Below are 27,501 nucleotides of genomic sequence, written 5' to 3' on the forward strand. Positions count from 1 at the left end.
TATGTTTGGGAAGAGATGAATGAAATATGAAAATTACTAGAGGAAATGGCAGGAAAAGAAAATTAAATGTTGGAAATATGAGATGCAAGGCTGGAATGGCTGATTATCTGAAACCGTGGAAGTCACTCTGTACAGAAGGCTGAACTGTGCCCAGTCGAAGGATAAGGAGCTGTTCCTTATATTGGGCTTTGTTGGAACAATGTAAGCAGGAGGGTAAGAGTGGACGAGGGTTGGCGAATTTAAGTGACATATAACTGGAAGCGCAGCGTGACTCTCAGAGAGTAGTGGACTCAGCCCAATACATCACAGGCAAATCCCTCCCCACCATCGGTGGTATCTACAGGAGGCGCTGCCTCAGGAAGGCAACGTCCATCATCAACAATCCCCGCCATCCAGGCCGTGCCATCTTCTCACAGCTGCCATCGGGCTGGAGGTACAGGAGCCTGAAGTCCCACACCACCAGGTTCAAGGACAGCTACTTCCCTTCAACTATTCAGTTTTTGAACCAACCTGCACAACCCTAATCACTAGAGTTTAGCAACACTGTGACCATTTTGACCACATTGCACTAAAATGGACCTTGTTTCTTTTGTTCTTTCTTGTAAAAATTGTGCTTAATTTATGTTTAATTTATGTTTTTCTTGTGAATGCTAATTATCTGATGCAATGTGCCTGTGATGCTGCTGCAAGTAAGTTTTTCATTGCACCTGTGCATACACGAACTTGTGCACATGACAATAAATTTGACTTTGACTTTGACTCTTACAGACTGAATGGAGGGGTTCTGCAGAGTAATCACCCAGTCTGCATTTGGTTTCCACAACAAACCAAAGGCTGTTCACATAACTCGGGAGTGCACTCATTTTCTTTCAGATCCATTCAAATCGGATGTAAAATCAGGTCTGCCAGAAAGGGGATTCACTATCAACACCTACTGCACACGCCTCTCCTAGTGAGGGTCTATAACCAGCTTCACTCATCTGTCTCCTTCCCTGTCTTTCTCTTACAGCCCCCCATTAGTTGATGCTGTGACCTCTGCTCACACTACTGCTTCTCTGGAAGCAATGCTGGAATTCCTGGATTTCAGAAATGACAGCAGCTTCATCCTGCAGGAAAGGTTCTTGTATGCCTGTGGCTTCGCCACTCATCCCACAGAAGAGTTGCTGAAAGCCTTAATGGTTAGTAGTTTTAGTTGTACAATTGCTTTATTGTCAGATTGTCAATGTATCAGCATGAATGTTCTTTCAAATTTACCTTCTAATTACCGCCTTCCGCTTGATACCAAAGGTTCATGGTGTGTGGGTGCCTGGAGTTACGTCCTTTGCCCAATTGGACATTCTGGCTCTGAACAGATGGCCAACCAAAGTTGGGGAGCATCTACCAGTTTGATTTTCCTGCTTTTGCATTCGATATTGTAGGCTCAGGAAATGAGCCCACCCCACTCCACCCCACCCCACTTCTGCCCCCATAACAAAGCATTAAAATAAATGTAGAATAAATCGGACTCTCTCCTCAGTAAGCATGCCACATGATTCTAGTTGAATAATTGTTGTTACCAAAGAACAGCTAGGAATTAAAGCTACTTGCACCTTATCTTAGAAATCAGAGGGCTTTTAATCATTAAGTTTCTACTTTTAAAAAGTGGGTCTTCACCTTTTCATGGGATATGTGGATGATCGCATACAAGGCTGGCATGGATTGACATTCCCAAATACCCCTTGAACTGAGTGGTTTGTTCAATCAGTTCCGGGAGCAGGTACTAGTCAATCACATGGGTGGGTCGGGAGGCGTATACAAGACAGCAACCTACCACAAACAGCAATGTGAAAATGATCAGGTCATCTATCTTAGAGGGATAACTATGGACACTGAAAAGGCTCTCCAACAAAGTGCTGGAGAACCTTTTACTACCACCTGAGAGGCAGGGGCTTAATGCATTAATCGACCAAATAAAACTTGAAGCTATAAACATCATGAATTCATTTCGACAAATAATCGTTCTAATATTGTACATTTAAAAGTTGGTGCGCTTGTGTCCATTGTTCTAATGCAGTCTATATTGTATAGTAACTATTTTCACTGTTAATACTTAGAGTATTTTGTTCTCCTTTAATCCCAGGGTATACTTGATGGAAAAATTGGGAGTGACGATATCCGAGAAACTATTGTTATCATCATTGGGGCACTTGTCAGAAAATTCTGCAAGAAAGGACAGTGTGAACTACCGGTGGGTACAGAGAATTACTCCGGTGTGTCTGTGAATTTTTTTTTAGAATTATAGAGTCTTAGAGTAATACAGCATGGAAACAGGCCCTTCCGCCCAACTCGTCCATGCCGACCAAGTTGTCTACTTGAGCTGGTCCCATTTGCCCGCGTTTGGCCCATTTCCCTCTAAACCTTTCCTATCCATGAACCTGTCTAAATGTTCTTTAAACGTTGTAATTGTAACCTACCACTTCTTCTAGCAGCTCGTCCAAATACGCACTACCCCCAGATCTCTTTTAAGTCTTTTCCCTCTCACCTTAAACCTATGCCCTCTAGTTTTAGACTCCCCTGCCCTGGGAAATAGACTCTGACCATCTACCTTATCTATGCCTCTCATGATTGTATAAACCTCTATAAGGTCACCCCTCAGCCTCCTTCGCTCCAGGGAAAACAGTCCCAGCCCATCCAGTCTCTCCTTGTAACTCAAGCCCTTCAATCCTAGTAACATCCTTGTGAATCTTTTCAGCACTCTTTCCAGCTTAATGACATCCTTCCTGTACCCAGGTGACCAGAACTGCGTACGATATTCCAAGTGCAGTCTCACCAACGTCTTATACAGCTGAAACATGGTGTCTCAACTCTTGTACTTGGATGCTCTGACCAATGAAGGCAAGCACGCCAAACACCTTCTTCACCATCCTATTACCTGTGTCTCCACTTTCAGGGAACAATGTACCTGTATCCCAAGGTTGTAGTGGTCAACGTAACACTTTACAGCGCCAGCGACCCGGGTTCAATTCTGGCCACTGTGTGTAAGGAGGTTGTACGTTCTCCCCGTGTCTGTGTGGGTTTCCTCCGGGTGCTCCGGTTTCCTCCCACATTCCAAAAAGACGTATGGGTTAGGAAGTTGTGGGCATGCTATGTTGGCCCGGAAGTGTGGCGACACTTGCGGGCTGCCCCCAGAACACTCTACGCAAAAGATGCATTTCACTGTCTGTTTCGATGTACATGTGACTAATAAAGATCTGATCTGATCTTATCTTATCTCATCTTATCTTATTTTCTGTTCTACAACACTCCCCAAGGCCCCACCATTTACTCAGGTCATTACATCAGGTCTGTAGCACAAAACCAACCTACCTGAATCAGAATCAGATTTATTATCACTGACATATGTCGTGAAACGTGTTGTTCTGAGGTAGCAGTACAGTGCAAGGCATAAAATCACTACAAGTTACAAATAAATAAATGAATAAATAAATTTTGTGCATGAGAGGAATAACAAGGCAGTGTTCCTGGGTTCATGGACCGTTCAGAAATCTGATGGCGAAGGGGAAGAAGCTGTTCCTGAAACATTGAGTGTGGGTCTTTAGGCTCCTGTACCTCCTCCCTGATGGTAGTAATGAGAAGAGGGCATGTCTCAGGTGGGGAAGGTCCTTAATGATGGATGCCACCTTCTTGAAGCACCATCTCTTGAAGATGTCCTCGATGGTGGGGAGGGTTGTGCCCGTGATGGAGCTGGCTGAGTCTACAACCCTCTGCAGCCTCTTACGATCCTGAACATTGCAGTTTCCATACCAGGGGGTGATGCAACCAATCAGAATGCCCGCCACCTAATTTATACATGTTCTGCATGAATCTCTTTTCAGCCGTCTCAATCCTTTGCAGAAATATTCATTTCTTTCTCCTCCATGTTTACCTAGCTCCATCTTATAAAGATCTATTCTTTCACAAGGTCTTGGATAAGATAAGATAAGATATCTTTATTAGTCACATGTACATCGAAACACACAGTGAAATGCATCTTTGCATAGTGTGTTCTGGGGGCAGCCCACAAGTGTCGCCACAAAGCATGCCCACAACTTCCTAACCCGTACATCTTTGGAATGTGGAAGGAAACCCATGGGGAGAACATACAAACTCCTTACAGACAGCGGCCAGAATTGAACCCGGGTTGCTGGCGTTGTAATAGCGTTACGCTAACCGCTACCCTACCGTGCCTGCCCATTACCATCATATCAGAAATACACTCCTTCAGCACACTTTCTGCGCTGCACTGGGAGCAACAGCATAGATTACACACTCGAGCTTCTGTATTGGGGGACAAACAAACAGCTTCTTGACTCGGGCAAGAGAGCTGTCCACTGAGCCTTGGTGTTTCTTGTAATAACTATAATGAAAGATTCTTTTCTGAGCAATCACTACAACAAAAATGGGACCTGTTAAAGCAGGAAGTTTTGATGCAACTTTATAAGATGTTGACGAAACTATACCTGGAGTACTGTGTAAAGTTTTGCTTTCCATGTTTAAGGAAAAATATGCTTACAGTGGAGGCAGAGAAAGTTCATTTGGTTGATTCCTGGGATGAACACATTTGAGCAAGGGTAGATGAGGTGGGGCCTATGTTTACTAGAATATGGAAGAATGAGCAGTGGTTTTATTGAACCATGAGTTTCTGAGGGGGTTGCTGAAAGGATGTGCCCCTTATTGGGTATATCTAGAACTTGGGGACATGGTTTCAGATTAAAGGATCTCCATTTCAGGTGGAGTTGAGGAGGAATTTCTTTTCTCAGAGAATTTTAGATTCTCTGCCACAGGAAGCTGTGGTGATGGAGTTATTCAAGTCAGAGATTAACAGACTATAAACTACAAAGGCCTCAAGGGCTAAGGGAAGAGAGTGGGAAAGTGGTGTTGAGGCCAAGATTGGATCAGCAATAATCATAAGGAATGGCAGAGCAGGCTTGAAGGACTGACTGCATACTTCTGCTCCTGTGTTTTGAATGTTTTTTTAATGACCATATTCTCTGATTCCCTGAGAGCCTAAAATGTTGGATTTCAGTCTTAAACATATAAGATATCTTTTTTAGTCACATGTACATCGAAACACACAGTGAAATGCATCTTTTGCGTAGAGTGTTCTGGGGGCTGAGGGGTGATCTGTTGGAAGTGTATAAAATCATGAGGGGCATAGATAGGGTGGACAAGAAATTTCTTTTTCCCATTATTGTGATCCAATACCAGAGGGTGTGTATTTAAGGTGAGGGGGTAGGTTCAGAACAGACTAGAGGGATAAGTTTTTTTACTCAGGGTGGTTGATGCCTGGAATGCATTGCCTGATAGGGTGGTGGAGGCAAATTCATTGGGGGCTTTTAAGAGATAAGATAAGACATCTTCATTAGTCACATGTACATCGAAACACACAGTGAAATGCATCTTTTGCGTAGAGTGTTCTGAAGGCAGCCCGTAAGTGTCGCCACGGTTCAGGCGCCAACATAACATGCCCACAACTTCCTAACCCGTACATCTTTGGAATGTGGGAGGAAACCAGAGCACCCGGAGCAAACCCACGCAGACACGGGGAGAACATACAAACTCCTTAAGGACAGCAGCCAGAATTGAACTCTGGTCGCTGGCGCTGTAATAGCGTTACACTAACCGCTATACTGCTGTGCCCTCCCTGGGTTATGAACACTCAACTGATGGACACCCCTACATAGGCGCGAGCTCCCGTGATATTATTCAATTCAAAAGTCCGACATACATACATACGTTTGTTCCTACAAACAGCAGAAGTAGTCTCCTCTCTCTCTTCACTTTTAGTAATTATTCTTTCTTATCAGTCTTATGCGTTTATTGATGCCATTCATTACAGCACTGTGGAGGTGTGGTAACCATATTGAGTGATTTGAGTTATGGACAAAACTGACGAGGATTTCTGTAAAAACAGAACCCATTCCACACCTTCCTTAGGCTACCGATGTGGGGAATGAGTCAGAAGGTAGATTGCACTCCGTAATGTAAACTTCATTGTCTGATATTGTATTTTTTTCATTTCAGACAGTGATTAAAGCAAAGGAAATGATTCTGGAAGGGGCGGATACAGCGACAAAGGAAGCTGAGATTCTGATGTACCTTCTTGCTTTGAAGAATGCCCTCCTTCCCGATGCAGTTCCCATTTTGCTGAAACATGCAGAGGCAGGCTGCGGACCCGTCAGCAACGTCGCAGTCTCAGCTATCCAGAAATATGAGCAAGCTTTCATCACAGAGGAGGTGAGACACCACATCACCATCACGTTCATTAAGTCTTAGTACTCAGAAGACCATTTGGGCCATCAGAGCAATACTAGCTCTTTGAAAGGGCTACCCAGTTTTGCCCAGTATCCCAGCCTTACCCCCATTATCCTGCAGATCCGTGCTTGTCAAGGGAACCGATGGGATCTGATGCCACCATCCTTTCAGGTAGCACTTTCCAGAGCTTAACCAATACCCACTTGGATGAGAGAACAATTTCTCTTTACTCGCTTCATAAAAAGCACCTCATATTTTTGTACATTTCTTTAAATCTTCCTTTGTCTTGGAGACACAAGAGACTGCAGATGCTGGAATCTGATGCAACAACAAACTGCTAGAGGAACTCAGCAGATCAAGCAGCATCTGTGGAGGCAAAGGGATGGTTGATGTCTTGGGAGGAAACTTTGCATCGGTTCTAATGTTGGGTCTCAGCTGGAAATGTTGACCATCCCTCTGCCTCCACAGATGTTGCTTGACCCACTCAGTTCCTCCGGCAGATTGTTTTTTGGTCCCTTGGACTTAACCTACTACCCACTATTTCTGTGCTGTACAGGAAATGGTCTCAGATTCTCTATCTTACCTGACATGCCGAGGGTCAAACCCACTACCCACTGTCACCACTTATGATGCAAACCTGCCCGAGGAATTGGAATTGGTCTATTATTGTCACATGTACCGAGGTACAGTGAAAAACTTGTCTGCATACCGTTCATACAGATCAATTCATTACACAGTGCATTGAGGTAGTACAAGGTAAAACAATACAGAATGTAGAATAAAGTGTTACAGTTACAGAGAAAGTGCAGTGCAGGCAGACAGTAAGGTGCAAGGTCACAACGAGGAAGATTTCAAGGTCAAGAGTCTATCTTATTGTACTAGAGGACCGTTCAATAGTCTTATAACAGCGGGATAGAAGCTGTCCTTGAGCCTGGTGGTACGTGCTTTCAGGCTTTTGTATCTTCCGCCTGATGGGAGAGGGGAGAAGAGAGAATGTCCAGGGTGGGTGGGGTCTTTGATTATGTCGGCAGCGAGAAGTGTAGACAAGAGTCCATGGAGGGGAGGTTGGTTTCTGTGATGTGCTGAGCTGTGTCCACAGCCCTCTGCAGTTTCTTGCAGTCACGGGCAGATCAGTTGCCATACCAAGCTGTGATGTATCTGGAATGGATGCTTTCCATAAATATTACTTGCTTCAGTATTGGTTCAGCTGTAAAATTGTCCAGGGGTTGGGCAGTTAATGGTGCTACCACTCAGCTTCAGACAACAGGGTTCGATGCTGACCTTGGGCACTGCTGGTTAGGAGGTTAATTGGCTACAGTAAATTATCCTTAGTGGGGGCAAAGGAGAGGTGAAATTGATGGGTATGTCTGAGAGTATACAGTACTGGGAAATAAATGGGACATTGGATCTGATAGGATGGCTCTGAAAGTCAGCATGGACACTTCCCCAATCAGTGATATGATACTGTCTGTTGATTTGTTACTGGGATGTTGGTAGAAGGATAAGTATTGGCTTAGAACACTGGGGAGAGGTAGCATGGAATTTTTAGAGTCCACCCCGAGAAAGCAGATGGCGCCTTTGATGTCTTTTGTGAAAGACAGCACCTCATACAGTGCAGCACTCCCTAGGTATTGCACTGGGAGCATCAGCATGAATTTGATCTAGAATGGGAACCTCAATCTACTGACCCAGGAGTGGGGATACTACAGACTGTCACCATGAAGCACACTGTCTCCCTCCATCTATTGTGTGGCTGGGTTGAGCTTTACTCCACATCTGTGGAGTAAAACTTGCCACCAAAGCTCAGTTGGCACCTCCCCATCTTAAGCAGACGCCCAGAGAGAATGCTGTCCATAGCCACGAGAAGACTTTTATTTGATTCATGCAAACCCAGCACTTATTGGCCATCTCTAACTTAAGAAGGTGGTGGTCAACCATTATCTTGAACCACTTAAAAGTAAGGTAGGTAAACCTAGAATATTGATCTGGCGACATTGAAAGGTTGGTGATATATTTCCAAGTCAAGATTTATAAGCGGTAGAAAGGACCTTGTGGGTGGCAGTACTTCCACTGACCTGCTGTCCTGGTCCTTTCAGGTGGTAGAGGTTGTGTGTTCGGGAGGTGTTGTTGAAGGAGCTTTCTATCATGTCTTCTCTCTGACCAGGTGAAAAAGGTAATGAACAGGATCTACCATCAGACCAAGGGGGTCCATGAGAAGACTGTGCGTATGTCTGCTGCAGATGTCATCTTCAACAACAACCCCTCGTACATGGAGGTGAAAAACATTCTCCTCTCCATCGGTGAACTGGCTCCTGAGATGAGCAAATATTTACTCGCAAAGATTCAGGACATTCTTCACTTTCGACTTCCGGGCAGGTAGATGGGAATTTTGTTGATTTGTAATTTGTGTCTTAACATAGCAGTGAGTTTATGTGGCCTGAATTGTGCAGACTGAAAGAGAAAATGCTTCAATAGAATCTTTCAAAGGGAGGTTGGATAAACACCTGAAGGGAAGATTTGGGGGTGGGGGTGGAGTCTGGGAAAAGAGATTTCAAAGGGCTGGAACATGACAAATGGCCTCCTGTATAATTCTATTATACCTCCATGAAGCACCTCGGGATACTTTTGTATAGTATAGACTCTGTGAAGGAACATCCTATCCAAATTGTTTTTAGTAACCTTTCCCTGAGGCTAGCATTAAAGTTGCTGGTGCTTTGACACTATAAAGCAGACTTCGTCTACCAGTGACCTCATGGATCCTCCACTGCCAACAGTGGTGGGATCCTTCTCAGTGGTTGAGTTGACATCAGTGGCCTACCTTACATGGTAAAAATCCTAGGAGGAAGCTGAGCTGGAGTCCTGGTGTGACCTAGGCTGTGATATTCTCCTTCAGTACACTCAAACACAAATTTTTTTTATGAGGGTCATGTGTTTGAAAACTGCACAGGCTTCCTTAAAATGTTTCATAGTTTATTTGTGAGTTAGGTCAGTACAAATAATTTGGAGACCTCTCGAGATCTGCCAATTGGTCGAAATGTAAGGATTTTACTTACTTTATCCTTACTTTATCGTTTGCAGTGAGATGGTGTGGAAGGTTCTGAAAGACACTGCTGTTCACAACTATGACCGTTTCTCCAAGATTGGTTCCTCATCGGCCTACTCGGGATACATGAAGCGTATGTGAAAACAACTGTCGCTTGCATTTATACAACACCTTCAACATAGTAAAACATCCACTGATGCCCAACAGGGTCATTGTCAAGTTGATGCTGAAACTAGTGCAGGTGAACAAGAACCAAGCCAATTTGAAAGTTTTTAAGGACCCCCTTAAAGGAGGACAGTAAGGAAGGGAGATGGAGAAGTTTAAGGAGATAATTTAGAGACCCTGTCTTTGGCACTTGAAGGCTTGTCTGTTGTAGGTGGAACGATTAAATTTAGGATACAAGAGACCAGAACCAGAAGAGAATGGAGCTCTCATTGAGCTATAGGACCAAGGATATTGTAATGATGAGGAGGGGCAAGGCCATGACAGGGTTTGGACTGAGGATGAGAACTTTGTAGTCAGGTAACACTTCAGTGCAAGTCAACAAGCAAAGGTTGGAGATGAGTTAAGAGGATGGGCAGAAGATTTCACCAGCAGATTGCGGTGATTCCCTAGCGTTGGAAATGAGTGGTATCATTGTAGATGTACAGCCCTGGAACCCAGTCAGACTAATATTAGGAATTAAAAACAATATAAAAAAGGACTTTAAATAAGTACGTCTCAGGAACATGGGCTTTTTGAAGCGCAGTTACTGTCCCCAGAGCCGTGAACACTCCATGTTGTTACCGAGACTCACTACTTCCTCTGTGGTTTCTAGTGCTCTTCAACTGTGTTCTTCCCAAGACCTGCTACTACAGCCAATAACCTACCGGCCCCTGTCTCACCACTCCCCCTTTCCTCTTTATACTGACTATCTTCCCTCTCCATTCTCAGTCCCGATGAGAGTTTTGAATTGAAACATCAACAATTCCTCTCCCCCACAGATGCTGCTCGACCCACTGAGTTCCTCCCACAGATTGTGTGTTGCTCCAGATTCCAGCATCTGCGGTCTCTGGCGTCAACATTCATTCTATGTTGTGGCTGCACATGCTCCAGGCTGCAGCTTCAGGGTTATCAGGTCAGCTAAATGCAAAAGATCCAAAGTATACAGTTGGCTTTGGAGGAGCCTGCTCCCTATAACCATTGGGATGTTACCCAGAACCAACCGTACAAATGGCCCAGACTGACACCGACCAGAGTGCACTGGTGAAAAGATCTGCAGCAGCACTGCGTCAGAGGACACGTGACAACTGCCTGTTCCCTACCCTCGACTAATCGTAACACTGGGGGAGGAATGAGGAAACCAAGCAGAGGTCATACCTAGTGGTTCAGTGGGCTTCCTGATGATTAGCCAGATAACACAGGATGGAAAAACCCAGGGTTATTCCCTTATCTAGCAGCGCTGAGAGTGAATTAAGAGGCAGAGGGGAAGGTCAAGTCCCATACCACTCTACGAGCAAAGGTGCATGTGTTTGGGGGACACCAGTGTCTGTGTAATTGCAAATGTGTGCATCTCATGGACAGGAGGAAGCATAGTTTTGCTTGTGTGTGATAATGTGTGTGTGTGTGTGTGTGTGATGTGTGTGTGTGTGTGATAATGTGTGAGTGTGTGTGTGTGTGATAGTGTGTGTGTGTGTGTGTGTGTGTGTGTGTGTGATAATGCATGTGTGAGTATGCATGCTCGTGTATGAGCTGGTGCACCTGTGTGTGTAAGTACATATGATTCTGTGTGTTCATCTTGTGTATGCATCTATGTGGAGCACACGAGTAGGTTGCCTGTGTGTGTTTATGGGTGTGTTTGTGAGTGTGCACGTGTGAGGCAGGGATGCCTACATCTATGACAGCTTCCTGGCTATTGCTGCATTAAGTCCCACAGGTTGGGTTGGGGGGAAGGGTGGGACTGCTGGCGCCCTTGGAGCAGCACAAATCAGCGCCACAACGAAAGGAAGTGAAAACCTAGTGAACCACTTAAGGGAAGATCATTATCCTCTGGGATCACGGCATCATCCCGGGACATTCTCTCTTCTCCCCTCTTCCATCGGGTAGACGATACAGGAGCCTGAGGGCACGTACCACCAGACTCAAGGACAGCTTCTACCCCACTGTGATAAAACTATTGAACGGTTCCCTTATACAATGAGATGGACTCTGACCTCATGATCTACCTTATTGTGACCTTGCACCTTATTGCACTGCACTTTCTCTGTAGCTGTGACACTTTACTCTGTACTGTTATTGTTTTTACCTGTACTACATCAATGCACTCTGTACTAACTCAATGTAACTGCACTGTGTAATGAATTGACCTGTACGATCGGTATGCGAGACAAGTTTTTCACTGTACCTCGGTACAAGTGACAATAATAAACCAATCCCAATACCAATCAGTTGGCCAGCTCCCGTTGCATGACACGTAACTGGTCAGTGGCAGCTTGCACATTGTCTGTGCTGCCAGAGGAGTTACCAGGAATTCTTTGTGTTTTCCAGAGGGCACTGACTCCACATCCACATACAGTCTGGACATTTTGTACTCGGGCTCTGGCATCCTGAGAAAGAGCAACATGAACATCTTTGTATTCAGCCAGGAATCACAACTGCATGCTACCCAGGTATGTAGAATGCAATGATTCTTCCTGACTGCAATTGTTCATGCATGACAGGTGGGAACTGCATCCTATCTGGATGGATCACAGCCTGGGATGACAACTGCTCTGCCCATGACCGCAAGAAACTGCAGAGAGTTGTGAACACAGCCCAGTCTATCGTGGAAACTAGCCTCCCCTCCATTGACTCTGTCTATACTTCTCATTGCCTCGGGAAAGCAGCCAACATAATCAAGGGCCCCTCCCGCCCCAGTCATTGTCTCTTCTCCCCTCTCCCATTGGGCAGAAGATACAAAAGCTTGAGAACACGTACCACCAGGCTCAAGGGCAGCTTCTATCCCATTGTTATAAGACTATCGAACAGATCTCTTGTACAATAAAGATTAACATGATCTCTCAATCTACCTTGTCACGGCCCTTGCACCTTATTTGTCCACCTGTACTGCACTCTCTCTGTAGCTGCTATACTAAATACTTTGCCTCCAATTTCCACCCTGCCCTCAAATTTACTTGGTCCACCTCCGACACCTCATTCCCCTTTCTCGGTCTCCATCTCCAGAGACAGATTAACCACAGAGATCAGTGAGTCACAAACCCACTGACTCCCACAGTTACCTTGACTACAGCTCTTCCCGCCCTGACACTTGCAAGGATGCCATCCCCTTCTCTCAGTTCCTCGGCCTCATCTGTTCCCATGATGAGGCTTTCCATTCCAGGACATCGAGATGTCCTCTATTTTCAGTAAACAGGGTTTCCTTCCACCGCCATCACTGCTGCCCTCACCTGCATCTCCTCCATTTCCCGGACATCTGCCCTCACTCCATTCCCACCCCCCCCCCCCCCCCCCCCCGCCGACATAGCAGGGACAGGGTTCCCCTTGTCCTCACCTACCACCCCACGAGCCTCCCATCACATCATTCTCCTCAACTTCCGCCACCTCAACCAGATCCCATCACCAGGCACACCTTCCCCTCCCCCTCTGCTTTCTGCAGGGATCGCTCTCTCCACGGCTCCCTTATCTACTCGTCCCTCCCCACCGATGACCCTCCTGGCACTTATCCCTGCAACCGTGCAAGGTGTTAAACCTGCCCCTACACCTCCTCCCTCACCACCATTCAGGGTCCCAGACAGTCCTTCCAGGTGAGGCAGCGCTTCCCCTATGAGTCCGAGGGTGTCTTCTAATGCATCCGGTGCTCCTGATGCAGCCTCCTGTACATCGGTGAGACCCGACGCAGATTGGGTGACCGCTTCGTCGAGCACCTTCGCTCCGTCCGCCGCAGCAGCCAGGACCTCCCGGTGGCCACCAACTTCAATTCCACATCCCACTCCCACACTGACGTCTGTCCACGGCCTCCTCTACTGCCACGTTGAGGCCAGACGCAGGTTGGAGGAGCAACACCTCATATTCCGCCTTGGGAGTCTCCAACCTGATGGCTCCAACATCGATTTCTCTAAGTTCTGGTAACCCCTCCCCTCTCCCCCACCCTTTTCCATCCCCCCTCGTCTTCCTTCCTTCCTATAGTGCCTTCACCCCCTTCCCTTCCCCTCCCCTGCCCTCATGACCTGCCCACCACCTCCCTCTGGTTCCCCACCTCCTTCCCTTTATTTCATGGTCTACGGCCCTCTCCTACCAGATTCCTCCTTCTTCAGCCCTCTGCCTCTTTCACCCATCACCTCCCAGCTTCTCACATCACTCCCTTTCATCCCCCCCCCCCCCCCCCACCTGGACTCACCTGTCACCTGCCAGCCTCCCCCTCCCCTGACCTTCTTATTCTGGCTCCTGCCCTCTTCCCTTCCAGTCCTGATGAAGGGTCTCGGCCCGAAACGTCGACTGTTTATTTCCCTCCACGGATGCTGCCTGACCTGCTGAGTTCCTCCAGCACTTTGTGTTGCTCCAGATTCCAGCATCAGCAGAATCTCTTGTGACACTACATTTTGCATTTTGTTATTCTTTTTACTACCTTGATGTAATTATGTCTGCAATGATCTGTCTGGATGGCATGCAGACAAAGTTTGTCACTGTATCTTGGTACATGTGACAATAATAAACCAATTACCTCTCGTTTTTACAGAGGACAATGCAGCTCTCACTCAGTGCTGCCTTGGAATTGGCAGCCTGTATTATCATAACTTTTGACTTCATTGCATTAGAACAGCTTGAGTTATCGAGCGTCTATTTGTTGTCACTTTCTTCCCCAGGTTATGATCGAAGCTCAGGGACTGGAGTCGCTAATAGCCGCAACCCCAGATGAAGGGGAGGAGAAGCTCGACTCCCTGGCTGGCATGTCTGCCGTGTTGTTTGATGTCCAGCTCAGGCCTGTCACCTTCTTTCGAGGCTACAGTGACTTAATGGCCAAGATGTTCACCACGACTGGTGAGCCAATGAGTGTCGTCAAAGGGCTCATTCTGCTCATCGATCATTCCCAGGTATCTGTCCGTCCCCACAAAGTTCTGCTTCACATATCACGAAAAATCCATAGTACTTTCTATTGATATGTAGGTCACGGATCTTGATCAGAACATTGTCTTTTATTAACATTGTCCAGCGTAAAAACAAAAAAAGTTACAGAACTCGATTTAATCAAAGTCAAAGTCGAATTTATTGTCATATGCACATGTGTGCACAGGTGCAGTGAAAAACTTACTTGCAGCAGCATCACAGGCACATAGCATCAGATAAGCAGCATTCACAAGTAAATTAAATACAAATTATACACAATATTTACAGGACGGAACAAAAAAAACAACAAAGTCCATTTTAGTACAGAGTGATTAGGGTTGTGGCAGTTGGTTCAAGAAGAGAAGTAGCTGTTCTTCAACCTGGTGGTGTGGGACTTCAGGCTCCTGTACCTCCTGCCTGATGGTAGCTGCAAGAAGATGGCATGGCCCGGATGGTGGGAATCTTTGATGATGGACGTTGCCTTCTTGAGGCAATGACTCCTGTAGATACTACCGATGGTGGGGAGGGATGTGCCCGTGATGTATTGGGCAGAGTCCACTACTTTCTGCAGCTTCTTACATTCCTGTGCATTTGAATTGCTGTACCAGACCGTGATGCAACCAGTCAGGATACTTTCAACAGTACATCTATAGAAGTTTGTCAGTGTTTGGTAACAAGCCGAACCTCCTTATCCTCCTAAGGTGGTAAATCCTTCTCATAAAAAGGGCATGTGCATCAATGGCATTCATTGATCATTCAAATTCCCCTTGCCTGTATAGTCCACATGATGGTGGTGGTCCTGGTAGGTAGGGAGTTCCAGATTGAAGGAATAACTATTATATTTCCAAACTGGGCTGGTGTTCAACTTGGAGGCAAACTTGCAAGTTGATGATTCTGTGCTCTTCTTATCTTTGTGGAGAAAGGTTTGGACAGTTACTGGCAAAGGGCCAGAGGCACAAGAGACTGCAGATGCTGGAACGTGGAGGAACTCAATGGTCAAGATGGAGGTCTAACTTCCCTCTACCCTCTCAGTCCTGACACAGGGTCTTGACCCAAAACATTGACCATCCTTCTGCCTCCACAGATGCTGCTCGACCGGCTGAGTTTCTCCAGCAGTTTGTTTTTTACTGTCAAAGAACCCTTGGCAAATTGCTGCATTTTGTATGTGGCTGGTATACCCTGCAGCCACTATCCAGGGAATGAATTTTCCAAGCAGTGGATAGATTGGTGATCCAGCGCTACATATGATGTCAAAGCACATCATTCACTAAGTGGCAGAAAATGGCTTGAATGGGTGTTCATACTCCACAGTAACACCCTCCAACCACATAAGAAACACCCCATGAATAACAACAACCTGCATTTCTGTAGCAACTTTAGCATAGTGGGTTATTGCCAATTGCTTCACGGAGTATGTTCAAACAAATGCGTGTCAGAGAGAGAGAGGGCGCAAGAGAGGGAGAGCGAGGGAGAGCAAGGGAGAATTAATATTTCAGGTTGGTGACCTTTCTCCAGCTGATGTTAACTGTTTCTCTGTTCAGGATGTTACCTGAGCTGCTAAGTATCTACAGCATTTTCAGGTTTTATTTAAAATAACCAATGCTGAGACAAATCTGTTTATCTTCAGTGTCAGGTTAGCTTTGACAGATTTGAAGCAAAATTGAAACCCCTCAATTTCTTCTCTTTTCAGGTTTTTCCGCTGCAATCAGGACTGAGGGCAGCTGTGGACTTCCAGGGAGGTTTGGCCATTGATATCTCGGGTGGGATGGATTTCAGCCTCTGGTACCGAGAGTCTAAAACCACTGTCAGCAACAGGTATGAGGCTTCACTGCACCCTGTGGTCTGCTTTGTATCAGGTAGTACTTACTGTAGCAATTAGGGACAGAAGGAGTTTAGTCCCTTGTCTCACCTTTCAAGCAGTTCACAGTTGATTGGCATCTTAGTTTCATTTAAATCCTGTAATCCAGAAATTTAGAATCTTTACAGCACTGGAAAGGCCATTCATTCTGTCACTCCTGTGCCAGTTCTTTGTAAGACTTGTACAGGTTAGTACCACACCCTGTTTTCTCCCCAAATTACTTCTCACCAAATGCACGTGTGATTGTCAGAGTTATACAGCACAGAAACAGGCCCTTCGGCCCACACTGTCTGTGCCAACCTTTATGCCCGTCTGCACTAACCCCATTTGCCCTCGTGTCCTTCTATGCCTTGCCTATTCATTTATCTAAATGCCTCAGGCATGGTAATTGTATCTGATTCCATCTCCTCTGGCAGCTCATTCCAGATATCAGCATTTCTGTGTAAAGAAAACCTCCCCTCAGATTCCCTTTAAAACTCCCTCCACTCACCCTACAGCTCTGCCCTCTGTTTTTGTTACCCCTGCCAAGGGAAAAAGATTCTATCTACCCTAACTATGCCTCCTACAATTTTATACACCTCTATCGGGTCACCCCTCAACCTATCTAATCTCTAAGTCCTCCATCCTTTGAAAGTTTTTTCTTCAACTGGTGCATTCTTGAAATGACAGCAGTGCAGCACTTGATGTGAAATAGTTCCTCCTCATTATTCCTCTGGTTCTTATAACAATAATTTTAAACCCACAACTTCACATTACCGACCCATGTATGAGAGGAAACTAGATTATTCTGCTGAATCTGCCAAACCCCTCATCATTTAATCTCCCCTTAACTTTCCCTGCTCAGAACAACTCCAGGTTCTCCACAGGCCTGAAGCCTCTCATCCCTGACACCATCGCAGTAAATCTCCTCGGCACCCTCTTCAATGCCTAAACAGAATCCCCCAGCTCAGGGCAATCCAGTGATGCACAACTTTCTTGTATTCCTGTGTTTACTGCGGTATCTGAAGGAACAGGTATAAAGAAAGATTATGAGGGGTAGGATCATGGAGGGATTTGAAAGTAAGGACGAGACCTTATTATGGAGCAGAAGCCGGTGAACTCAGGGCTCAGTGGTGAGCGGACATGGCGTGAGGTAATGCGGTTTGTAAAACCAGGGATCTCATCCACATGATGATCTGGCTGACCAACTTCTGTCTAACTCAGCCCTCTCACCAAGCAAAAATCTATTCACCTCACCTTTGAAATTTCCATTTGATTCCCATCAACTTCCACTGATTTCCATTGCCCTTTACGTGTGGGAGAGGTTCACCCACAAATGCTCTCATTTTGAATTTCTACCTCCTTGTTCTAGGCGGACTCCACACCAGAGTTAATAGGTTTGTCTTGTCTGTCATTTTTTATTAGAGGTTCTCATAATGTACACTCAAGTGAATACAGGTCTAGTTTATCCAACTTGTTCTCATAATTTAACCCTGTAGGGGTTGATATATTTTGTAACTGAGCTTGGAATGGAGAGCATACTTTGAGCTTGTCCTCTATACCTGTATGTTCCTTGTATGTTTCCTTGGTGTCACAGGGAACTGATGCATTTAAGACCAGCTGTACAGTGATTACTACGTACTATCAGTGTTTCTCACTTCACTTCTTGTTGGAGGCTGCTCTGATGTCAGTTTAACTTACAAGGGATGTAACACGGTTAGTTGTAGCACTGTCTGATTCTGAGATGAGATTCAGACCATCATCTCCACTGCCCAGACCATGCTCATCTCTATATCCGAGGCCACTACCTCAGCCCATCAAAGTCAAAAGTCAAAGTCAAGTTTATTGTCAGATGCACAAGTCCATGTGTGCACAGGTGCAATGAAAAACTTACTTGCAGCAGCATCACAGGCACAGAGCATCAGATAAGCAGCATTCACAAGAAAAGCATAAATTAAATATAAATTATACACAACTTTTACAAGAAAGAACACAAATAGAACAAACAAAACAAAGTCCATTTTTGTGCAAAGTGATCATGGTGTTGCTAAACTGTAGTGATTAGGGTTGTGCCGGTTGGTTCAAGAACCGAATGGCTGAAGGGAAGTCGCTGTTCCTGAACCTAGTGGTGTGGGACTTCAGGCTTCTGTACCTCCTGCCCATCAGATGAAACCTTCATCCTTGGTTTTGTTACCTCTAGACTTGGCTACTATAACACTGTCCTCGCCAATCTCCAATCCTCAGTCCTTCTCTAATTGAAGTTCAAACTCTACTGCGTAGTTTCCTTTCTCACATCAAGTCCCACTCACCATTGAGCTTCATGTTTACTAGCTCCTGATACATCAAAGCCAGTTTCAAAATTCTCATCCACATTTTAAGATCCCTCCACAGTTCTACCCCTCTCTACAATCTTGCCTTCTTGCATTATGCTTGCTTAAGATGCCGTAGTAAACACCTTTTCAGCTCAGAAACATGACAAGCTTAGACATTCTTAACAGACTATTTGGCATTAAGTATGAATAAGATGTGAATGTTGTGGGTTCATTGTTCACTGTAGCAACCTAAACCAGACTTCTTTGTATTTGCCCTCAAGGGGTGCAGTGGTCATAGTTGGCAACGTCACGGTGGACTCGTTGTTTGTACAGAGCGGGGTGGAAGTGAGTGTGGAATCGGAGGCTTTGCTCAACTTCATCTCAACTGTGAAGTTCTCTGAGTACCCTTTCCTCGTCTGTATGCAGATGGTCAAAGACCAGTTTCCTTTCAGGTGAGAAGCAAACCAGTTCCATTATATCAATGAAAGAAAAGGTTGGAGCATGACCTAATAGAGTGTTTTAACGTTATGAACGGGTTCAGTAGGGCAGCTGGAGGGAAGATATTTCTCTACTTGCAAGTGGGACTGGAACTAGGAACCAAAAATACCAAGTAGTCACATCACAAATCCAACAGAGAATTCGTGAGGAACTCCCTTTCCCAGGGGGTTGGGAAGATATGGAAATCATCCCTGCACGAGGCGGAAAGGAATAGACGCAAATGCCAACGGGGCGAGAAGAAAGGGGCAGGAGGAAGTCCTAGTTGGTTGTAAACACCAGCATGGACCAGTTGGGCCTGTTTCTGTGCTGTAATGGAAACACAGCATCCATCTGCAGCACAGATGGGTACAGTAGATTGAGGGAGGGAGTTAATTTGGTGATTAAAAGCATTTGCCACACTCTTTCATTATTATTTCTCTGTCAAACTTGTAGAGGAGGCCCTCTTTAGTGTAGAATTTATACTGTGATCCAAGGCCCTTATAACAGTCATAGAGCTTCGTACAGTTATACAGCACAGAAAAACAGGCCCTTCGGCCCAACAGGTCCACGCTGACCAAGATGCCCCATCCAAACTACTCCTGTTTGCCAGCATTTGGCCCATAACCATGTGCAGTAGATCCACCGCTGCCATGGCCACGAGGTAGAGAGCGGCGCAGTGGTGGAGAGGCCGCACTTCCCACAGGAAAGGATAACAATATTAAGTCCTGGATATTTAAGAACATAAGAAATAGGAGCAGGAGGCGGCCATCTGGCCCGTTGAGCCTGCTCCGCCATTCAATAAGATCATGGCTGAGCTGGCCGTGTGAAAGTTGAGCCGCGCTGTAATAAATCAGACAACAGCAGAATCAAAGAACTTACGACTAATGCTTTATCTTAACGCTAGCGGGAGTGAGGGATACAGAGAAAGAGTAAACAGTGTAACCCGAGCTCTGTACTGATCCCACTCGGAGATTCACCAGTTAGTGTCCCCATCTTTATACCCACTTCATGAGAAACCTCCGTGGGAAGCCGCACTCACTAAGCAGTTGTTTATAGCAAGCTTTTAGCAAAACAAGATACGTCTTAAAAACTTCTCTTTCTCACCAGCACCTGGACATTTTTACAGTCATAACTATATTCATCCCATGGTTGAGGCAATAACACACTATGGGAAGAATAGCTGCACACCATTAACCCTTACATTGCCAGTTGTTAGCACTTGCATGTCCAGTTATCTTTTACAGCCATGGACTCAGATCCACCTACCTGCCTTTTCCCCATGACCCTTAATTCCTCTACTATGCAAAAATCTATCTAACTGTGTCTTAAATATATTTAATGAGGTAGCCTCTACTGCTTCCCTGGGCAGAGAATTCCACAGATTCACTACTCTCTGGGAAAAGCCATTTCTCCTCATCTCCGTCCTAGATCTACTCCCCTGAATCTTGAGGCTATGTCCCCTAGTTCTAGTCTCACCTACCAGTGGAAACAACCTTTTTGCTTCTATCTTATCTATCCCTTTCATAATTTTATATGTTTCTATAAAATCCCCTCTCATTCTTCTGAATTCCAGCGAGTAAAGTCCCAGGCGACTCAATCTCTCCTCATAGGCTAACCCCCTCATCTCCAGAATCAACCTGGTGAACCTCCTCTGCACCACCTCCAAAGTCAGTATATCCTTCCTCAAGTAAGGAGACCAGAACTGCGCGCAGTACTCTAGGTGTGGCCTCACCAGCATAACCTCCCTGTTCTTAAATTCAATCCCTCCAGCAATGAAGGCCAACATTCCATTTGCCTTTTTGATAACCTGTTGCACCTGCAAACCAACCTTTTGCAATTCATGCACAAGCACTCCCAAGCCCCTCTGCACAACAGCATGCTGCAATCTTTCACCATTTAAATAATCATCTGATCTTCTATTTTTCCTTCCGAAGTGGATGACCTTGCATTTACCAACATTGTACTCCATCTGCCAGACCCTTGCCCACTCACTTAACCTATCTGTATCTCTCTGCAGACTCTCCGCATGCTCTGCACAATTTGCTTTTCCGCTCAGTTTAGTGTCATCAGCAAACTCTACACTCGGTCCCCTCTTCTAAATCGTTAATGTACATCGTGAACAGTTGTGGGCCCAGCACCGACCCCCGCGGCACCCCGCTCACCACTGATTGCCAACCAGAGAAACACCCATTTGTCCCAACTTTCTGCCTTCTATTGGTTAACTGATCCTCTATCCATTGCTAATACCTTACCCCCAACTCCATGCATCCTTATCGTGTGGATAAGCCTTTTATGCGGCACTTTATCGAACGCCTTCTGGAAATCCAAGGTACAACATCCACCTGTTCCCCTCTATCCACTGCGCTCATTATATCATCAACTCCAGTAAGTTTGTCAAAGAGGACCTGCCCTTCCTGAATCCATGCTGTGTCTGCCCAATGGAACAACTTCTATCCAGATGTCTCACTATTTCTTCCTTAATGATAGCTTCAAGCATTTCCCCGACTACAGATGTTAAGCTAACTGGCCTATAGTTACCTGCATTTTACCTACATACTTTTTAAACAGTGGCATGACATTCGCTGTCTTCCAATCCACAGGGACCTGCTCAGAGTCCAGAGAATTTTGGTAAATTATCACAAACGCTTCTACTATAACTTCTGCCATTTCTTTCAGTACCCTGGGATGCATCCCATCAGGACCAGGGGACTTGTCTACCTTTAGGCCCACTAGTTTGCTCATCACTGCCTCTTTAGTGACAACGATTGTATCGAAGTCCTCACCTCCCATCGCATCCATAACGCCTCTTTGGCATGTTAGACGCATCCTCCACTGTGAAGACCGACACAAAATCGTCATTCAAGGCCTTGGCCATTTCCACATTACCCAATATTAATTCCCCCTTCTAAGACACCTAGCAGTTAGCATAACACTATTACAGCACCAGCGACCCAGGTTCAATTCCCGCCACTGTCTGTAAGGAGTTTGTATGTTCTCCCTGTGTCTGCGTGGGTTTCCTCCGGGTGCTCTGGTTTCCTTCCACATTCCAAAGACGTATGGGTTAGGAAGTTGTGGGCATGCTATGTTAGCGCCGGAAGCGTGGCGACACTTGCGGGCTGCCCCCAGAACACTCTATGCAAAAGATGCATTTCACTGTGTGTTTCGATGTACATGTGACTAATAAAGATATCTCATCTCTTTTCCACTTTATACAATTATAAAAACTTTTACTATCTGTTTTTATATTTTGTGCTAGTTTATTTTCATAAACTATCTTCCCTTTCCTTATTGCTTGCTTAGTGGTTCTTTGTTGCTTTTTAAAATTCTCCCAAGCTTCCAGTTTCCCACTACCTCTTGCTTCCCTCTGTCTTTCTGCATGGATTCCCCTCCCTCTGCCATATTAATTTAAACCCTCCCCAAAAGCACTAGTAAACAATCCCCCTCGGGCATTGATCCCAGTCCTGCCTAGGTGTAGACAGTCTGGTTTGTACTGGTCCCACCTCCCCCAGAACTGCCCCAGAAATCTGAAACCTTCCCTCCTGCCCCACTGCTCAAGCCACAGATTCATCCTAACTGTGCTGCTGTTCCTACTCTGACTAGAATGTGGCACAGGTAGTAATCCTGAGATTATTACCTTCGAGGTCCTACTTTTTAAATCTATCTTCTAGCTCCCTAAATTCAGCTTGTGAGACCTCAGCCTGCTTTTTTCCTTTCTTGTTGGTACCTACATGCACCACGACAACTGGCTGTTCACCGTCCCCTTCCAGAATCCCTGCAGCCACTCTGAGACACTGCTGACCCTTGCACCCAGGAGGGCAACACACCAACCAGGAGTCCCGTTTGCAGCCACAGAAGCTCCTGTCTATTCTCCTTACCATGGAATCCCCGACCACTAGAGCTCCGCTACTCTTCTTCCTGCCCTCCTGTGCAGCAGAGCCACTCACGGTGCCATGATCCTGGCTACTGCTGCCCTCCCCTGATGAGCCATCTCCCTCAACAGTATCCAAAGCAGTATATCTGTTCTGGAGGGAGATGACTGCAGGGGACTCCTGCGCTACCTCCCTGCTACTGCTCTGCCTATTGGTCACCCATTCCCTATCCTTCCCTCGGCCTTTAAACTGCAGTGTGGCCAACTCGCTAAACGTGCTATCCACAACACTCTCAGCACCGCGGATGCTCCAAAGTGAATCCATGTGCAGCTCCAGTGCCGTCATGCGGTCTGTCGGGAGCTGCAGCTGGACACACTTCCTGTACACGTGGTCATCAGGGACACTGACAGCCTCCCTGAGTTCCCACATGGCACAGGAGGAGCACGACATTGGTCTGAGCTCACCCACCATGACTAGAAATCTTTGAGGGAAAATAAAGAGACAGAGAGAAAAAAAATTAGGAACCTACCCTCCGCTTACCTTAGTGTTGCTTGCCCGCTTCAGCGACGCCCGGTATTCACAGGTTGGCATTCACTCTCCAACTGGCTGCTCCAAAATGGAGCCGCCCACTTGACCCTAACTTTTTATTAGCTGCCAATCACCTATTAACTAACAATTAGCTGACTTACCTCTTAAATTCCTGCGAGTTAAACTTACAAGCAAGCGAGGAGACTCACTTCTTTTCAAACGTCCCGCCCTCACTCCAAGTCACCAACTCCTTAGCCTTGTCTCCCTGAAGCCCCTTGAGCCGGAGCCGGAGCCTCAGCTCCCCACTCCAACACTGGCTGCTCCAAAATGGCCACTCTGCTTGACCCTTACTTCTTTTTATTGGCTGCTGTTAACCAGCCAATGAACCAATCAACTATGAACAACTTGCAAATGAAACTCACCAAGCACAAGCACACAGACTCACCTGTTTTCAAATTTTCCGCTCCAAATCTCGCTCCAAGTGGAGTAAAACAGAGAATACTGAAAGCAGTCAGCAGGTCAGACAGCATCTGCGGAGAAAGAGAGTTCACTTTTCTGTTTGATAACCTTTCATTAGAATACATGACCTTGATTGAACGTTTTGAAGCTGGTGGGTATTGAGACACTTTTGAAACATGGACACTGAGGAGCTTTGTTAATATACGTTTGATTTTACAGGCAATTTGTGACCAAGTATGAAAGCTTATCATCAGGACAATCCTACATTTCTCGGAAAGGCAGGAAAGCTGTGATACCTGGATCAGAATTCCCGCTCCACCAGGAAAACTCTGACATGTGCAGAAGGGTCTTTGCGATGGAGTCGAACTCGTCGGACTGGTTCTGAGATCGGACTGGTGGGGTGGGGGGAAGACGAGAAGGGGCAATCTGTCACTCACCACAGACGCTACAAGGAGAAGATGCAGAAATAAAACCAAACCAGAGGTTAGAGGAGGCTGGCACCATCTGCCCAGCAACTAGGGAGAATGAGTCTGAATTGTTAAGTAATTCTAAATGTGGAAAGAGGTCTCCTTGTGTCTGCCTGTTGCTGCGATTTTTGAAACCTTATGAAGTGAATAATTTTAACAAAAGCTGATGGCAGGAAACATACCCCCTTGCATTTTTATAGCGCCTTTCTTTATCTCTTTAAGGACATCCTGAAGTGCTTTACAGTCAAAGAAATAATTCTGAGGTATAGTCACTCTTGTAACGTAGGTAACGCAGCAGCCAGTTTGTGCAAATAAATTCCCACAAATAGCAATGAGGTAATACCATGATAATCTGCTTTGTAACACTGAAGGAGAGATAAATATCGGCCAGGTCATGTCCAAGACTTAATTTCTTACACCTCATGAGGACTCGCTGTTAAATCTTCTGCTCCTTCGGTTTCCTGTTGAATGTACAGTGTTAGGCTAAAATTATTCCTTTATCCACTCCTCCCTGCCACCAGCAGATTGTCAAGAGCAGCAGTTCAGCAACTGGTGTCGGTGGAACAAGAAGAGAAAATTCTGGGAACACTCAGCAGGCCATGCAGCACCTGCAGAGAGAGAAACAGGCTGAAGATCCTCGTCAGAACTAGTGAAATGGGAAAACAAAGTTAGTCACAAGTGAGAGGGTAGGAGATAACCAAGGAGATCTGATAGGATGAGCTCTGGGTTACTGAGGTGATCCCAATGTTTACAAGTTTATTAATAAGGGCAGTTAGAGAGAGCATAGGGAGATGTTAAAGCTGTGAAATGCAGGTCAAAACTTTAGCTGAAACTAAAAGGAGAATGTTAGCAATGATTCTTGATTCATTTCAGTGGAACCCTTTCTGGGCCATTGATTCATAGAATCTTGTGGCAAAGCAGGAAGCCCATTCAACCAACCGGGTCACACATGCTGAAGGAGTGGCCTTCCAGAGGGTCTGACCTCCCTTTCCTGTGCAGGGCCAGTCTCACGGGTGATCCCTATCTGGGAACAACGTGGACTTGATCCACGGGCGTTTGCAAAGGGTGAACATTGCCAAGGCTCCGATCACTGGAGAAAAGAAAGTCCACTTGAAGTTGGATCCAATCAGAGGTTATACTCTGAAAGTCTCTGCGATCAATTATCTGTGGAGGTTCCCAGAATTCGGGGGAGTGTGCTACTGGACAATGGGTGCCACCACCTGTTGGAGAGTGGGAGGACTTGCTCAGGATCTCTCCAGCTGCTAGTGGAGGACAGTTCTGAGTGAACCCTGTGGGTCCCTCCTGATACACTGGCTAGAAAGGTCCTCTGAACCGTGCTTTTCTCCCAGGTAACTTGGATCCAACATAGGTGAAGATTTAAAGGGAGAATTTAACTCCCAGACTGACATTTAGAATTATTTGTTCAATTCAGATGAATTAACTTCTCCTTTAAGGCTGTGTGTGTTAATTTAATACCTTTGTGATATTTACTTTTTTATGTGTATTTAAAGTTTTTTTTAAATGTAGGGTGAAATTGAACAGCTTACAGTTCAGAGGGTAAAACAGTTGCAAATTCAGACACAGCCAATGATGTAATTGGAAATAAAGTGAGCGGTGGGGGAAAGATCATGGTTTGAGCACAGAGGTAATTCAACAGCAATAGTTAGGCTCTTGTACAATAGCAATGTTTGTGAGAAGTGTTGTTTACAATAGTCCTGTGACATTTTGTGGAATATCAATTCAAAAATAATCACAGCTTTTAAACAGCCTGTAATTTCTGAGCCAGGATTTTCTGAAAACACTTTTCCTCACCAATTTGACACGACTGACACAATCAGCCACTCGGGCCTTTGGTTTGACGTGACCAACTTTGGCCAGGCATATTCCTCGAGGTTTTTTAAAAGACTTCCAACTTCACAGTCATGCCCTTGCCACTGGCAATCCAACATATCTATCATTGCTCATGACCAATCAGGAAACAGCAGACTTTTTTTTATCCTATTGGGTGATTCTCAATCAAGCGGCCCATCTCCAATATTTTTATAACTATTAAAAAAATCAATGAAAAAATAGAATAATACCTGTTTGTTCTCTGTATGATTTCTGTCCCAATAAAAGCCTGAAGCTTCATCTTTAATTCCTGGAGGTGTTGGCAAACACCAGCAATTTGTCACTTGACGTTGCCAGGAATAGTAGTTATGCATGCACTAAAACTCAGAAAGGAACTTGGAAAATTCAGGCTTTGAATCAGAATTCTGGGATCAATAGTTAATATTTTGTTATTTTTTATGGGTGATATAAAAGATGGTTATCGGTAAATTAAATTGTTTAATTATTGTCACATGTACCGAGGTCCAGTGAAAAACTTTGTTTTGTGTGCCATCCATACAGATCATTTCATCACATCAGTGCATTGAGGTAGTACAAGGGAAAAGCAATAACAGAATGCAGAATAAAGTGTTACAGTTACAGAGAAAGTGCAGTGCAGGCAGACAATAAGGTGCAAATTAGCCAACGAGTCCCAAGTTACTTCTGAAATGTCTTGTCTTTCCTGAAATGTGAGAAAACTATGGCAAAGACTGAAGCCTAAACTATAATATTAAAAATAAAATAGTAAACCCTAAATGGCTAGAATTAAAGTAGGAAAACAAAAGCTACATGTCTTGAAGAACACTCCATAAAAACACTAAAATTAAAGGTTGGGAATAAAGGCATAACCAAAATCATTTTTATAAATGTGCTAACTATAAGAAAATGTGATAAATACAAAAGAATAGGTAAACATTCAAGGTATAAACATAACCCGACAGAAAGACACAGCAGTGTTCATTGAGGCTGAATCACCTCCACCCGTTCCAGTAAACCTTTACGATCCAAATCTTTAATCCCTTTACTCTGGCATTTTGGTGCATACAAAGTCATCGGAAATGTACATTTTCTTTGTAAACTGATAAAACAAATGTGGAAATTGGTATGTATCTTACAAAGTCTGAGCTAAAATGAGAGGGCACAGGTTTAAGGTGAGAGGGGAAAGATTTAAAGGGGACCTGAAGAGAAACTTTTCCACACAGAGTGTGGTGGGTGTACGGAACAAGCTGCCAGAGGAAGCTGTAGAGGTGGGTGCAGAATCAGATTTATTATCACCGATTTATAT

General features: G+C 45.2%; 1 protein-coding gene across 1 annotated transcript in view; it reads left to right on the forward strand.

The window, feature by feature from the left end:
• mttp (microsomal triglyceride transfer protein) overlaps window positions 1-26,688 on the forward strand; it is a 50,716-nt gene extending 24,028 nt beyond the window's left edge. The window contains exons 9-18 of the mRNA XM_052010262.1: window positions 1,010-1,178; window positions 2,120-2,227; window positions 6,043-6,255; window positions 8,438-8,649; window positions 9,352-9,449; window positions 11,843-11,964; window positions 14,158-14,385; window positions 16,089-16,213; window positions 18,829-18,999; window positions 24,100-26,688. Coding sequence (XP_051866222.1) covers window positions 1,010-1,178; window positions 2,120-2,227; window positions 6,043-6,255; window positions 8,438-8,649; window positions 9,352-9,449; window positions 11,843-11,964; window positions 14,158-14,385; window positions 16,089-16,213; window positions 18,829-18,999; window positions 24,100-24,265 — 1,612 coding nt within the window. The 3' untranslated portion in view covers window positions 24,266-26,688. The remainder of the gene's footprint in view (window positions 1-1,009; window positions 1,179-2,119; window positions 2,228-6,042; window positions 6,256-8,437; window positions 8,650-9,351; window positions 9,450-11,842; window positions 11,965-14,157; window positions 14,386-16,088; window positions 16,214-18,828; window positions 19,000-24,099) is intronic.
• Window positions 26,689-27,501: the final 813 nt, after the last annotated feature.

The sequence above is a fragment of the Pristis pectinata genome, chromosome 2 (genome assembly GCF_009764475.1).
Source record: "Pristis pectinata isolate sPriPec2 chromosome 2, sPriPec2.1.pri, whole genome shotgun sequence".
In the NCBI taxonomy this organism is placed as follows: Eukaryota; Metazoa; Chordata; class Chondrichthyes; order Rhinopristiformes; family Pristidae; genus Pristis; species Pristis pectinata.